This window comes from Sander lucioperca, chromosome 18, assembly GCF_008315115.2.
Source record: "Sander lucioperca isolate FBNREF2018 chromosome 18, SLUC_FBN_1.2, whole genome shotgun sequence".
NCBI classification, from domain to species: domain Eukaryota; kingdom Metazoa; phylum Chordata; class Actinopteri; order Perciformes; family Percidae; genus Sander; species Sander lucioperca.
In genome coordinates, this window is record NC_050190.1 from 24,200,877 (window position 1) to 24,216,683 (window position 15,807).

At 39.1% G+C, this 15,807-nt stretch overlaps 1 protein-coding gene and 1 long non-coding RNA gene across 6 annotated transcripts in view; one reads left to right on the plus strand and one right to left on the minus strand.

Annotated features, from left to right (window-relative positions):
* The window catches only part of LOC116057472 (DNA (cytosine-5)-methyltransferase 3A-like), a 47,765-nt gene extending 32,894 nt beyond the window's left edge, over nt 1–14,871 (plus strand). For 3 of the 5 annotated variants that reach the window (XM_031309943.2, XM_031309945.2, XM_031309948.2), the window contains 9 exons: nt 1,321–1,504; nt 1,630–1,714; nt 3,418–3,563; nt 5,435–5,525; nt 5,687–5,835; nt 6,378–6,478; nt 10,772–10,841; nt 11,368–11,486; nt 11,646–14,871. In XM_031309943.2, the coding sequence (XP_031165803.1) occupies nt 1,321–1,504; nt 1,630–1,714; nt 3,418–3,563; nt 5,435–5,525; nt 5,687–5,835; nt 6,378–6,478; nt 10,772–10,841; nt 11,368–11,486; nt 11,646–11,787 (1,087 nt within the window). In that variant the 3' untranslated portion in view covers nt 11,788–14,871. The remainder of the gene's footprint in view (nt 1–1,320; nt 1,505–1,629; nt 1,715–3,417; nt 3,564–5,434; nt 5,526–5,686; nt 5,836–6,377; nt 6,479–10,771; nt 10,842–11,367; nt 11,487–11,645) is intronic. The other 2 variants (XM_031309944.2, XM_031309947.2) reach the window with 1 other exon arrangement.
* Nucleotides 3,497–9,965, minus strand: LOC116057473. Its single transcript, XR_004895710.1, has 3 exons — nt 9,804–9,965; nt 6,333–6,495; nt 3,497–3,582 (listed from the first exon to the last, which is right to left on the minus strand). It is a non-coding gene; the product is annotated as an uncharacterized LOC116057473 (long non-coding RNA).
* Nucleotides 14,872–15,807: the final 936 nt, after the last annotated feature.

The following is a 15,807-nucleotide window of genomic DNA, read 5'->3' on the forward strand; positions in this document are numbered from 1 at the left end:
TAATAGTCTGATAAAGTATCCTCACACGGACTACGAGATTTAAGTCTAGAAAAATTCCACTGAGAACAGATTGAGCCTTGTCAGTCACATGTTGGACCAATCAGCAAACAATGGTTTGCTGTCTGGTTAGAAGATGGCATTTGCCATTTGGATGTTAACTCATTGCCTCGCAAAACTTCTTAATCTTATTCAAAACCATTAAAACTAGGCCTTGTAAATGTAAAACGAAGACTGACGCTGCAATTGGGTGGCCTGTTTTTTCCCTCTGAAACTGATTTTGGGAGGAGAGAGCTGTCAATCATTTCTTATAGCCCCTACTTTACAAGGATAAGGCTTATGATAGCATATGTTTTTGTTATTGTCAACCATGGGCATTGGATATATGAGGGTGGGACCCACCCCTCAAACCCCCACGTTTCTTTTTTGTTTTTTTTTCGAAAACACATTGGTCTTTCCAATCTGCACTTGTTTATTGAGAGTATGCCCAAATCAATAAAACTCCATACCACATTTGACCTTGCACCCAGGCAGATTCTCACATAGCACGCACACATACATACAGACATGCGTGAGTGAGCGACAGAGCACTGCGGTTTGAGAGACAGAGAGGGAAAGAGAATGTGAAAGGTAGACTACTGTACACAATGTTATGTTAACTTCAAGAAACTTAACTTACTTGCAACACTGCTTCGTCACTTTTTGAACCACCCAAACCTGTCATGTTTTCTAGTAAGCTGAACCAGCTCGACAGCAGTGTTGTGTGTAAAAATGTGTGTGTAAACAAAGCCACTCTGATAACTGGCTAACAACATAATCTTTGAGACATGGGCCCCTCAGGCCCTGGTGATTTTTCAAAGTAGTAGTAGTGATTGAAAGAGATCCTCAAGTTTAAATAAAAAATGAGTGGTTATTATTAAAGATGGCTCTGAATATCTTCAAATATGTGATCTGGGGCCGACGACTTCCTCTGGGTATAGCCAGTATAGCCAGATAAAAGTATTATTATATCGAACCACCAGAATACAGGAAATGACATCTACCATTAAACTTTTTCTGGGGGAGGACCCCCAGAACCACCCAGTTTAAATTGTCCCACCCAAATGTTCAATGCTTCCCATGCCCATGTTGTTAACCCATTAGAAGACAAAAAAACTACAGTGCCCATGTTTATTGTAATGAAGGAACATGCCACCCGATGCAATGATGTGGCTAACTGATGTATTTTTAATAACATTTTTGACAACCCAACACTATCTTCTGCGAGATATTTGGTAGATATATCATCACTTGTACTAATGAACCCCACTGGCCTGTGTTCAGGTGTTTCTGTGTGGAGTGTGTCGACCTCCTCGTTGGTCAAGGAGCAGCCCACGCAGCCATCAAAGAGGACCCGTGGAACTGCTACATGTGTGGTCAGAAGGGTGTGTTTGGTCTACTGGGGCGTCGCACTGACTGGCCCAGCCGTCTCCAGCACTTCTTTGCAAATAATCATGAACAAGATTTTGTGAGTAATGGACCTTCAGGCTATAAATCCCACTGACTATCTCACGAGGAGTCTTTTTGTCCTGTGTGTCTCATGTTCTCTCTCTCTCTCTCTCTCTCTCTCTCTCTCTCTGCGTTGTGTTTCAGGATGCACCAACACTTTACCCCCCAGTTATGGTGGAGAAGAGGAAGCCCATTCGTGTCCTGTCGCTATTTGACGGCATAGCAACAGGTTAGACAAGAATTAAAGTCTGTATGAAATGTTCCGCTTGTAACAATTTACACCAAAAGTCTTCATTAAACACAACATTTTAATAATAATTTTGATCACAGTAAAATGAAAGTCATCCTTTTAGTTGACTTCCATGTCACGATATATACTATAATGAATCATTTAAATGTATTACTTTCCTAGTAATAACTTTGTTGGCCATCAAGAAATGCACATACAATTTAATCTAATAACACCATCACAGTCATTGTAAGAGTTTATCAGTCAATATGTAGTCTCGCATTGCCAGACCTTCCTCCACAGCGCTGCGGTGGTGGGTCTGGCTAGTCCACAAAGCATTCTGGGATGGGAGAAAAACATGCTCTGGTTTATTGGCATTTCTTTAAACCAATCACAATCGTCATGGGTGGCGCTAAGCGCCGGACGGAGCCACGGTGCCGCTGCAAAATAGCCCCGGGAAGGAACTTGTTTTGGTGGAACGTGTACGTTCAAAAGTTGTTTTAGTCGTGCAACAGAAAACTCAGATTGGACAGATAGTCTAGCTAGCTGTCTGGATTTACCCTGCAGAGATCTGAGGAGCAGTTAACCATAGTCCTCAGAAATCCACCGGAGTTTATAATTCCAACACAAAGAAAACGGAAGGTAACGGACATCCGGCCGAAAAGAAGTACTCCGGTGGAATTTCCGGCGGCAAACCGGAACAAACCCGGAAGTGAAACGTCGTGCATATAGACTAGTCAATATGTGACTGGTATTAAAGCATTATATTGCTGAGTAGGGTTGCACAATATTGACAAAATGTGATATTGCGATATCGATTATGAATATTGCGATATCGATATTAATTTAGATATTTTTAAACATATGTAAAACTACAAAAGTTACGGGAAAACGCATCAAAATAGATTAATAACAAATACAACACAAGGTTTATTTCAACTGACAGTCATATTGGACTGCTACAACATGAATAAATAAATAAGGACCATGTCTACAGAACAGGACATGTTTTACTGGTTGTACAGTATAAAATAAATAAATAAAGAGAACAGGACACAACTTTTCTTTCCCTTCTCTGATTCGTTCCGTTTTGTTGTCTCTATCTATTTCTTCACTTACACTGTCACTCTGTTGAAATATGCACACACGTGGTACGCTCCATAGGGTTTGTCACATACTGGACCCGTGCGCTGATGTGCACTAACATGTGCAAGTGACACGGTAACTGGCCAATTAGACATGATCATTATAGCGTTTCAAGCGGGCTCTAAATCAAACACAACTAAGCCACACAGTCAACGGACGGGACGCAGCGCTCCACAAAATAAACAAAATATTGCATACTTATTGCTACACTTTCGATATATTGCGATAACGATATTGAGTCGATATATCTTGCACCCCTAGATATAATATTGCGCAACGTGATATTGCGATAACTATATTGAGTCGATATATCTTGCACCCCTATTGCTGAGGGGAGATAAATGTAGGTTGAGCATGTTTCAGATACTGTAGTGAGTAGAGTATTTAATGGAGGATTTGAGTGGTCATTTTCAGTACTACTCAGCATATGATTTGTTTTCAAATCAGAGACAGCTACTCAGCTACACATCAGTTTTTGCCTTTTCTTGTGCAGTTTATCGGTTTTGGTGTCCTCAGTTTTCTATGTTCTGTCTGACCTTTGGCCCCGTCCTGTGCAGGGCTTTTGGTGCTGAAAGAACTTGGCATCCAAGTGGATCGCTATGTAGCTTCTGAAGTGTGCGAAGACTCCATCACTGTGGGTATCGTCCGGCATCAGGGTCGCATCATGTATGTTGGTGATGTGAGGAATGTCACACGCAAACATGTGAGTTTGATTTTTTTTGCTTAAATGTGGGAAATGAGCACATATTGAACGACTGAGTAAATACAGTGATAACACTCTGAGTGATAGTTAGCTATAATTACAGATGTGTTGCTAAGCACCCGGAGAAATCCTGCAAGAATTTGAAATTCTTGCATGTTCCTGTACCAAAACAAAAACACACATTCATCGAAAAGAGAGAAAAAAAAGGCTATATATGGCTATGGTGGATGGTAACATGAAGGCAACATGGACTGTAAACTCTAAGTGAGATACAGGCGAAGTGATTACGACTCCATGAAACATGTTCAAAATAATCATAATGAGAGTGATGGGCAAACTATTACAATTTCTTAACACCCCACACTATCATTTCGTTCAAAATGGCACAACGACTACTATTAGGTACATTTTTGTGAATTAAACTTGCCTACAAACAGGTAGCCTGATATGGTAGTTTTCAGGGTAGAAATTATGCTAATGAACAAACCTCACTAATGAACAAATGGCCCACCTCCTCATGAAGAGGTGGTCCTCATCAGGCTGAAACGAGCGATTTACGAAAGGTTTGTGCAGTTCGGTGTTTGGCAAACACTCGTAGGAGAAAACTTCACCGAAAAATTGAAAAGAAGTTAAGGATAAGAATACAAAAATGTTCTTGCATGAGACCTAAATGTCTACTAAACAACAGCGGGTCTCCATTTCTAATACTGGTAAACCACAAAGAGCTGGACCCTAGCACTCCCAAACATCAAATATGTAGTCTCTTTTATGCCTGACCAACATGGTTCCTTAAAGTGCCCATATTATGAAAAAAACACTTTTTCTGGGATTTGGGGTGTTATGTTGTGTCTCTGGTACATCCACACACATACAAACTTTGAAAAAAATCCATCCATGCTGTTTAGAGTGAGATACAGTTTCTGAATGTGTCCTGCCTTCAGTCTCTGGGTGAGCTGTTCAAAATCGGCACGGCTTGTGACGTCACAAGCCGTGCCGATTTTGAAACGAGCAGCTCGTAGCGTTAGCTCGTAGCGTTAGCTCGTAGCGTTAGCTCGTAGCGTTAGCGTGCTAACGCTAGCATGCTACCTCGTTCTCAGTAGCAAAGCACTGCTACAACACCACACAAGTTCACCATAATCTACAAAAGAACTTCTTACATGTGCGCCCTCATTTAGAAGTCTCCCAGCTACTCCTGCCTTGTAACTGACCAAAGTTGTACAAACAGCCTTTCTTTTACTGTCTATGGAGCTAGCTAGCTGACATGATCTACATCTGAGCTACTGGGCATGTGCAGTGCAATCAAAGATGGTACAGAAGAAGAAGAATAAAAGAGGTCTCACTCTGTAGCTAAAACAGAGACCAGGTGAAAAGAGGATCTGCAGCAGTGAGAGAGAGCACTGCAGTAAAACAAAAATATGGTGTTTTTTGAAAATTAAACCATGTAAACCTATTCTGGTGCAACATTAAAATACAATTATGAACCTGAAAATGAGCATAATATGGCTGCTTTAACATGCCATACGTACAGTTTACTGACATCATGTTATGTGATTCCATGGCCACTGACATTCAATATTCTTTTAAGAGAAAAACAAAAAGCTTAGCTACCTTGCCTCATTACCAACTGCATTAACCGGGAACACAATAAAGACCATTTTAAAGCATCCACTAGACTCTACAAGTCAAACAGAATTGGTTATGTTGGTTATTTTTATATTAAAAATAGTATTTTTACAGAGTATCTTTTGCACAATATACCTGAAAGCTGGAGGAGTTTATTGCTGGATCACTCTGTCTTACAACATATTATTATCTATACTGTCTCTGTCTTTATGTCTGTGTTTCTGACTCTGTATCTTATCTATGTACAGATACAGGAGTGGGGTCCTTTTGACCTAGTTATTGGTGGAAGCCCATGCAATGACCTCTCTATAGTCAATCCTGCAAGGAAAGGTCTTTATGGTACGTTTACTGTTCATGGTTAGGACTTTCTTTGTCATGTTGTTTTGGATCCTGTCAAATACCAACAAGGTTGATCATCTTAATAGCAAATCACTAAAGTATCATCAGTATGTGCCTCTTACTTACTTTAACACTGTTCAATGACTGTTTCTGTCCCACAGAGGGCACCGGCCGCCTGTTCTTTGAGTTTTACAGGCTGCTCCATGAGGCTCGACCGAAGAACGGGGAAAATCGGCCTTTCTTCTGGCTCTTTGAAAATGTGGTTGCCATGGGTGTCAGCGATAAGAGGGACATATCTCGGTTTTTAGAGGTCAGTTTCTCTCTGACCGTTGAACTTGTTAGCTAATCCTTCAGTTCATAACTTCTACCTACTAGTTAAAACTTAGATTGTAATGTAGACACAGTTCTAAAAAGGATTGATGGCTTATGAATGCCCCCTTGTGGCACTAATGAATTATCTTTAGACACAGATCATGAGAACGGAGCACTCTCTTAATATTGATGTAATAATTTGAATGTGCCATGTTTAATGTACGACAGTGTCTTTTCTCCATATTGCATTTTGTCATGTAAAGACCAGGTCAGCTATAGGTTTACAAATGTTCTCCACTTTGTGTTTGGCTTTTGAAACCCTTTTTTAAATGGTGGGATACCGTAAAAAAAAAATGCATTGAAGCTGACCTTTTTTCTAATTGATTTTAGTCAATCTAAACTATACAAGGATTTTCTCACCAATAATACTGTGCTATTAAATGGTAACTGCACTTCGCCTTAATGTAATACACTCTGTTGAAAACAGCATCTTACCTTGGTTCCTGGTGTCTTTTCTTCTCTGCTTTACTTGGATTTCAGTGCAACCCAGTGATGATCGATGCCAAGGAAGTGTCTGCTGCCCACCGCGCCCGCTACTTCTGGGGTAACCTTCCTGGCATGAACAGGTTGGTGTCTGAATGGTGAGGGAAGCAGCAACCTGTGACGTACACAATGAAAAAAGTAATCCCTTTATACACGGGACATTTACAGAGTTGCAGTGTAACATAGCACAGCTTTTAACAGTTACCCTAGTTAAAGGGTAACTACCGTTTTTTCAACCTGGACCCGATTTTCCTATGTTTTTGTGTCTAAGTGACTGATGGGAACAACAATCTTTGACATTGGTCCAGTATTAAGCAAGATCGCTGCCATCGGCAGTGGCAAAACAAGCTACAATGTAGGCTAATGTAATAGGGCAGTCCAGCTTGTATTTACCTTCACAGAAGTGCTTGTTTTGCCACTGACAGGCTCAGATTAATATTCTTAGTGTCTGACAACATTATGGAAAGGATCCCTTCAGAGATAGACCTTTAAAACCTCTTTGAGACCCTTCTGTTTAACCAGAAACAGCTCTGAAGTCGTTAGCGCTAAACCCACCACACTCCATTTAAAAAAGCAATACTTTTAGCGTGTATAGAGCCAACGTATTTTCACATGTAAATCGGTAAACTATGTGTTTATTTCAACCAAAACTAGAGTTGTGATGGTTGGAATTAACTCACATTGTAGCTTGTTTCACCACTGCCGACTGCAGCGATCTTGCTTAAAGTGCTCATATTATGCTCATTCAGGTTCATAATTGTATTTAGAGGTTATATCAGAATAGGTTTACATGGTTTAATTTTCAAAAAACACCATATTTTTATTGTTCTGCACATTGCTGCAGCTCCTCTTTTCACCCTGTGTGTTGAGCTCTCTGTTTTAGCAACAGAGTGAGACATCTCACTTCTGTTCCATCTTTGTTGGGAGTCGCACATGCACAGTAGCTAGGTAAGGACTACTAGCCAGTCAGAAGCAGAGTATGAGGGCGTGTCACGCTAGCAGCTAGGCGAGCATTATAACGTGTGTTCCAAAGTGACCACGTTTGTCTCTGAAGTAAAGGCTGGACTACAATAGAGCTGTTTGGAGCAGTTTGTGAACAGTGTTTTCTGTTGGAGATGGTAAGTCCCTTTGGGGTGGACTTTGGGCTTTTTCACTTTGTCCACCTATAACATGCACATGCAGAATCAGAATCAGAATTCTGATTCTGAATAGATCAGTAGATATATGACACAATAAAGGAAAGGGAAAAAGCCAAAAAGCATAATATGAGCACTTTAATACTGGACCAATTTCAAAGTTTGTTTAAATTACAAAAATTTACATGACATGCCACCTATCCTGAACCTCGTTTAAGATATTGAAACTAGTTGTTGTGTATACAAAATGAAGCATGATTCTGAAACTGATTTTAGTGGTAGTTTCGGAGAAATTTGACATGGGCCCAAACTCCCCAAAACAGCCTTCTTCCACTTCCGTAACATTGCCCGACTCTGATCATCACTGTCACTTACTGCTGCAGAAACCTTCCGTAACATTGCCTGACTCGGACCATCACTGTCACTTACTGCTGCAGAAACACGCTTTTGTCATGCTTTTGTAACATCCAGGCTTGCAACTGCAACAGTATCCTCTACGTCTACGGTACCACAACAAAGTCCTCAATAAACTTCAGTACAGAACTCTTCTGCCTGCCTACTTACCAGCACCCACTCACGTGACCACATCACCCCAGTCCTCCATGACCTCTACTGGCTCCTGGTTAAACACAGGATAAACTTAAAGATTCTGCTCCATACCTACAAAGCCCTCAACAACCTGGCTCCCCCCTACCTCTCTGACCTCATCCACCGGCACACATCCTTATCTTTATTATAGCAACATAAGAGTAGATAGAAACACAGACTATGGAAAAATGTTGAAAAACCCTTATTAGCGTAACATTAACTTCACTTTGTGAATGGAGGACAAACTCACACATCAGGTGTCCAGCTCGATGGTGTTTTTTTCCCCCAACGTCTCCTTCCAGGCAGCGCTGCGACCGTTGACTTCAAGGCACCTAACCTTAACCCTAACCATAACCATTACCTAATCCTAGTGCCTTCCAGGCAGCGCTGCCTTGAAGGAGACGTTGGGGGCTTAAAACACAGATAAACAGGTGCCCCCACATCTACAGGACTAAGCCATCATTTGATTTTGTTGTACTGCCAAATGTAGGAATAGCAAGTTAAAGTTAAATGCATTACCTTCTCATAGCCTGCCTCACCCACATTTCAGTATTGGGAGGCACAGTAGTGAGGGTGCTGGCTGCAGCCCTAACTGGGGTGCTCTCTGCTCTGCTCATTTCAAGCAATGCGGTTGGGGACAGGGACAGCTGCCTAGCCAACGACTACACAAAAGCCTGTGCTGCTGCCTCGGCGTGAGACGAAAGCCCCTATCAAACATGTCAAACAGTCATATTTTCACTAACGTTAACTTTATCCAGAGGTGGTGAAATGTATCTAAGTACATGTACTTAAGCACAAATTAGAGGTACTTGAATATTTCCATTTTTTATACTTCTACACCACTACATCTAAGAGGCAAATATTGTACTTTTTACTCCACTACGTTTATCTGACAGCTTTAGTTACTTTTCAGATTACATTTTTTTAACCCTTTCCTGTTTAGTGACAACCATGTATCTCCAGATTTGGTGATTTTTTGAATGTGGATATTTCTGATAAACTGAAGGATGAAGTATTCCTTTATGGGCTGAGAAAATTCTCCTACTTCTTAAGCCAAATAAACTATGTTATAGCCCTCTTGGATCAGCTGAAAAAAAACCATCGTCACAAAGCTGAAAACAGAGCTGTTTTCTGACACCACGAAAAGTTGACTTTTTAGAGATACATGGTTCTCTCAGGACAGCGACGCTACAAACATATGATGACCTTATATAACATGATGCATTGCTGTACATTAAACTACCCAACAGTATATAAAGGAGTTACACATACACGTTAATGCAGCGGTAATACAAACCCAGAAACAGTATATATAGCTAGGTAAACACACACATACACGTTAATGCAGCGGTAATACAAACCCAGAAACAGTATATATAGCTAGGTAAACCCCTGACAGGGAACAACTTACTGCAATGAGTACTTTAACATTTTGCTGCTAATACAAACTTTTGCTACGGTTTTGAATGTAGGGCTTTTACTTGTAGTGGAGTATTTTCACAGTATAAATAATGTTACTTCTTCCTATTACTTGGCTAAGCAGAATGCTCATTAGCATGCGGAGCTTACTGTATGTAACGTCAGCTAGCTAACGTTAAACGACAGTTAAACCGACCTAACAGGTTTAACTCTCTAACTAACTGAGCTGAGCTAGCGCCACAACTTATCATTCATAATTCAAGAACATGTCATCACTTACGAAAAGCTAAACATGTTATGTTTTCACTCGGGGGTTGACCTCCAGCAGGGAAGCCGTTTGGTTCTAACTCATAATTGCAGAGTGACTAGTAGGACTGCGCAGATGTAACGCTACGTGAGAAATCATCCCCTCGAAACTACGCTTACGTGATTGGCTGAAACGGAACGAGACATCTTATAGGCTACAGATAAAAGTTCACACATGACATAACAAGCAGTTTGTGGGGCTCACCCATGGATGACAGTAGAGTGTGCGCCCCATGTAGGCTGAGTCTTTGACAGTGGCTCAGGTTCGAATCCGAGCCGCGGCCCTTTGCTGCGTGTCGTCCATCCTCTTAAAACTAGGTGTCGTCCCTCCTCTCTCTCCCCTGTCCTGTCGATAAAAGCCCAAACAATTATCTAAAACAAAACAAAAACAAGCAGTTTGTAAATGCTGGTTTTGTGTATAAATATAACATCCAAATATGTTTTAATGAAAACATATTTAATACATATATTTGTGGATTTCTATTACATTTATTTAAAACTTATAATATGTGTGTGTGCATCAGTAATACAATTGTGGGCCTTCTTTTTTTAGATGTGGATTTAATATTTTTTACTTTTATGTACAACGATAAATATTTTGTGTGCATTGAAAAATATTTTTGTGGACATAATAACACATTTGTGAATCCTTCTGTGTGCATTCGTTATTCCGAAAGCCATCTCATCCCATAAAAATGCAGCCTAGCAAGTTGTGTGTAAATCTAATTAGGTGTATGTAAATTTTAATATGAGAATTGTCTATTTTAACGGACACTTCAAAAGACAACCAACTCAATCTAATTAATACATCGCCCTCCCAGACTACAATCAGCAAAGCAAAAAAATGTGCAGTTTTAGTGCAAGCTTTAGATTTGTTAAATTAAGTCCAAAGTTATAGGGTAAGTCTTAATATGTTTGGCTCCTGTTCTTTCTCTTTTTCAGGCCTTTGAGTGCTATGTACAATGACAGGGTGGACCTCCAGGACTGTTTAGAACACGGCAGAACAGCTAAGGTACTTACTTAATAATACTTTGTAATACTTTAATGGAACAAATATATTACAACAGAAGTGCATGCATCTTAACATTCCTTACATTTATTTGGTAGAGGCTTTTGTCCAAAGCGACCTACAATATCTGCATTAAAAAAAAAATCTGATGGCAGCAAGATAAATTATGTTTTCAATTTCATCTCATGCTTTCAAAACCAAGGAAACCAGTTTGTGACAGTCAGAAATGCAATTTTAGTTTAAAAAAAAAACTACAGCAAAAAAAGACGAGAAAAAACACAATGACATAAGTTTAACTGTTCAAAGCAGGAGTAAGGGACTTTGCACACGGGCGGCTCCCAGTGGCAGCAAGAGGTAACAGTTTGAAAGTCCATCAGTCAGTACTGAGAACTTAACCACACACTCATGTTTATCAATTGATCTGATCCATAATGCAGTAATAAAAGAGGTAAAACCTCAGGTTTAAAAAACAAACAAAGGTAGAGCTAGTTAGACTCAATATTTCTCTTGTTCCTTTTTTTCCTGTCAGTTTGACAAGGTGAGGACCATCACCACCAGGTCTAATTCCATCAAGCAGGGCAAGGACCAGCACTTCCCTGTCTACATGAACGAGAAGGAAGACATACTCTGGTGCACTGAGATGGAGAGGTATGTGAACATAAAGAGCATCCTTCAAACTACCTTTCACAGCTCTTTCAGCGATCAAAATCTCAAAATGATCTCCCTGTGTCTTCCCCTATTCTGCTCTCTGCCTGCCTGTCTGTCTGTCGTCCTGGTTGTTTTGTGTCTGGCTGGTTTCCCTGTCAGGATCTTTGGCTTCCCAGTCCACTATACGGACGTGTCCAACATGAGCCGACTGGCAAGGCAAAGGCTCCTGGGAAGATCATGGAGCGTCCCGGTTATCCGCCACCTGTTTGCACCACTCAAAGATTACTTTGCCTGTGTTTGAGCAGCAAGAAAACTCGCTCGGAACCATTTAGGAACTACAACTCTATATGTTGTGACTAGAAATAAGAGCCTTGATCCTCAGATTATACTCTTGTATGATCTGCGAGCGAAACGTTGACGTAGATTTCACATTATTTCTTGTGTTTGAATTGTAATTCTTATTCTATTTAATTTTGATATGTCATTTTACCTTTTAGCAGTGTTATCAAGTATTGTTGATTTGTTTGTGCAAGCTATACTTGAGACTATGCTTTCTTCTCAAGACACTGAGACAGAAAAGTGCTAAACCTGTATTTTTAAAAGAGACGGCAATGCGATGGGAAAGACCTGAAAGATAGGAAATGGTTTTGAGATATGTGAAATGTTTCTGCTGTGTGAGCGTACTGTATGTCGGAGCTGCGAGAGTCCCACGTGCAGTGCGGCCATGCTTCCAGCTACTGAGCCTCACAGAGATGTGAAGAGAAAGGCGGTTTTTCTTTAGTGTCAGGAGAGCCGTCTCTAAAAAAAAAATCCAAAACACCAGATCACATATACCTCTTTGTTTACAGTTTCTATACACAACTGAAGGTAATAAAGGTACTACTGTAAAATGGTTACAATACCATGGTGCTCCAAGATGATGAAAAACATCACAGCCCATGTGGCACTACAAGTTTAGACAATACGGAGCTCTTTAACCTGTTGCTGGAAAAAAAAAAACTTGTGTTTGATGTTGAGAAAAAAAACAACCCAATTCTGTTCTGTGACGTTTTGTTCACTTCAAAGGAAAGTGACAGACAGTAGACTGCAAAATGGAGTATCGGCTCTTTTCTGCATTTTACAGCTTTTATACAGTTTGTACTGGTGCTCATTTACTCTCTCAGCCTTGCCACACTCAGGCTTACTGCCTGGATCTGCACAAACAGAAAGTGAAGCTAGCCACATGGGCAATGGTGTTTTCTGTCATTAAAAAATACAACAACAACTTACGTCTGTGAAACTAGTTTTTTCTAGTTTCATCCTGACCAATGACATTACTGTACAACTGTTAGTAAGTGTGGAGAGGGAGGGTGACCAGGCCGGGTAACTCTCCTCATCAGCTTCCACCTCTCTAAACTGAAAAACTGTCAGGTGCAAATCCTCAAACAATATGGTGCGGCTTCACAAAGTTCTTCTACCTTTTTATAGCAATTTTGTGCTGTTTTATCAACATTATAAAGCACTTTTATATGTATACTTTCTTTTTTTTTTTCTTGATATTTTAAAAAGAAATATTGGTTCTTGTGAATTGTTTTTTGTTGTTTTGTTTTATGATGTGAACTGATCTACCCTCGTGTAATACTTTTTGTATACAGTAGGGCTGTGCCAACAGAAGTGAAAGAATGGATTTTGATATGTGAAACCCGTGTTATTTGACTCAGTCTACAGTAGATGGATTGACATTTGTTACCCCCTTCCTCCATCATCCATATTGTTCCCTGTTTTAAAGCAGCGATACAGTATGTTACTACCCAGATTCAAAGAATGTTTATTTCTATTAAGATTGTAAAATGTAACACAGAGTTGGGGAACTACGTCATGCGCTTTGTATAATATTTTGTCCCTTGTGAAGGACAGTTCACCCTTTGCCATTTCCCTGATTAATCGTAGTCGTCATGTTGACAAATTTAAGTGCTGATCCAAATTTGGATTACATTCACACACTAAATTCTCTTGATTGTAACCTCTAAGATAAATATGGAGGATTTAGGCTGCAGTTTGTCAAAACGAAAAACTGACACAGTGTTTGACGAAGATTTCTGCACTCAAAGACTAAAGAGGGTAATAAAAAACAGATGTTATCGCTTATCTATATCATATTTAAGATTCTAAATTTGAAATTTCATTTCTTATTGTAATTAATTTCTTAAGTGACCTTATTGCCATCATGTTTGTCCATGCACACTAGGCTCAATGTGAGCTATCGTGCTTTGTGATATTTTAACCAGATGTTATTTCCCCCCTCCTCCTATAATACTTAACATCCCCTCACGTTTGTACATTTTGTACATAGTTGTTTTCCGGTTGCTGATTTCAATTTGTTTTTATCTTTTGTTTTTTTTTATTACGTATGAGATGTACAAATATAATTCTTTGCTAATATATATCATCAAATTAGGAAAACAAATCTTAGGTTAAAAATTACAAATCAAGTGACAAATTTGATTCAAAACTTGTTTTGAGCATTAGATGTAGGGAGACTCAAAGTCGACTACTTTATCGTACTGATTTATTTGTGTCAAGTGAATCCAGATTGAAAGTAATGGGATTTTAAAAGGGCCTATGGACAGCTTTAAGATGAAGAACGGTCTCAACTTCACTGCACAGCCCTACCTGGTGTTGTTTTTTTGCTTCTGTTTCCTTTTGTAAGACTTTACAAAGAGGGATTGTTGGTGTTTTCTGATGGTGCTAAACATTTTATCTAAACAAGAAAAATATATTTGATTGGAAAAGGAATAATGTCTTGACAATGACTGTTTTTAAGTTCCTTGTAGTAACGGAAAAGAACTATTATTTCACTCATATAAATATATTAACAAAGGCATTTTAACTTTGTACTTGAAAAAATAAGGATAACAAATAATGAAAGGTTTCCTATATTGTTTTAGACTAGAGATTGCTGTAGTTGGTGCTTATCTGTGGGAAAATTGTGTGAGAAAAAAAAAAAAAAAACGGTAATAACTTTTACTGTAGCATAATGTATGCTTAATACACATTGCTTCTTAATCCTACATTCCATGCCGTAATATTCTCCATGTCTGTTTTCAAAATGTTGTTTTGAATTAAGGTTTGTTTTTTTATCGGAAAACAAGATTTGAGTTTTACTGTTCAAGGCAGGTCAATAATTCTATATTCGGTGATACTGTTGACACTGTGTGACTTTCTTTCTGTCATAACTGTTAATGGCCTATACGCTTTTCCTCAAGACCAGTTCGTACAGCAAATGTAGCAGTCATTCTCCACTTCGACCGCCCCTTCCCCATACTTAAGTTTAGTGTCCAGAGAGAAGATAGAGTATGTACTTGTGCTGGAGAACACTTGAATAAATGTATTGTTTTTGTGCAAACATCTGCCACCATATGTCATTTTTTTTTTTTAACCATATTTAATAAAATGCACCTGACCCTTTGAATTAAAGCCCCTGAAAATGTGGTTTCCAATCTCAAAACATTTCTCTGTAATCAAATATTCATTATTAAATCAGTCCCACAATCAAAGTTAAAGTTTTTGGGGGGGATAAAAAAATAACCAAGAAATGTCATCAGATTTGGATTCAGATGTTGCTAAATTCTGATTGGTGTACAGAAATATGTGACATCACTTTTTTCAACGTCAAGCCAGTGAGAAGAGCACAGGAAAAATAAAATAATAAAATATTTTGTAAAAAAAAAAAAAAAAAAACTGTTCAGAAATTTAGCAGATAATTGTGGGTCATTTAGGACCCTGTCGCTCATAAAGAAGCCGAGAAAAAAAGGTTTTCAGGGTCTTTAATTGTACAATTAGTCAATTAACGGTAAAACGGTGTGCCGGTGTACCGGTGTACTGTGTATTACAGTCACAGGTGCTTTGAATTAATTATCACATGTTTAAGATAAACTAATAGTCATTATGCCATGTTAGTAGTAAAATCACAGGTGTGAATAATACATTTAATCTGCATATGGGAAGCATTAAGGCACTGGAAGGGATGTCTTCAAAAACTAAACACCACAAGAACTGAAGAGCTAGTTAACCCAAAATAATGATTTGTTTGATTTTATATAACATGTTTCTATTGTTCCAGAGAAAAATGTATGTAGGCATATAAATAACGTTGCAACTGTAATGTTGCAGTAACGTCTTTACAACGTCACAGATGAAACTCACAATCACGACGTTGCAGGGACATAGGCCTACTGTATTTGATGATACCATAAATGTACAATTATCTATTGTACAGCTTCACTCTGCTGTTATCTTTATGTCACCCTTATTATAATACAGTCTATGGGCACCCCTTTCT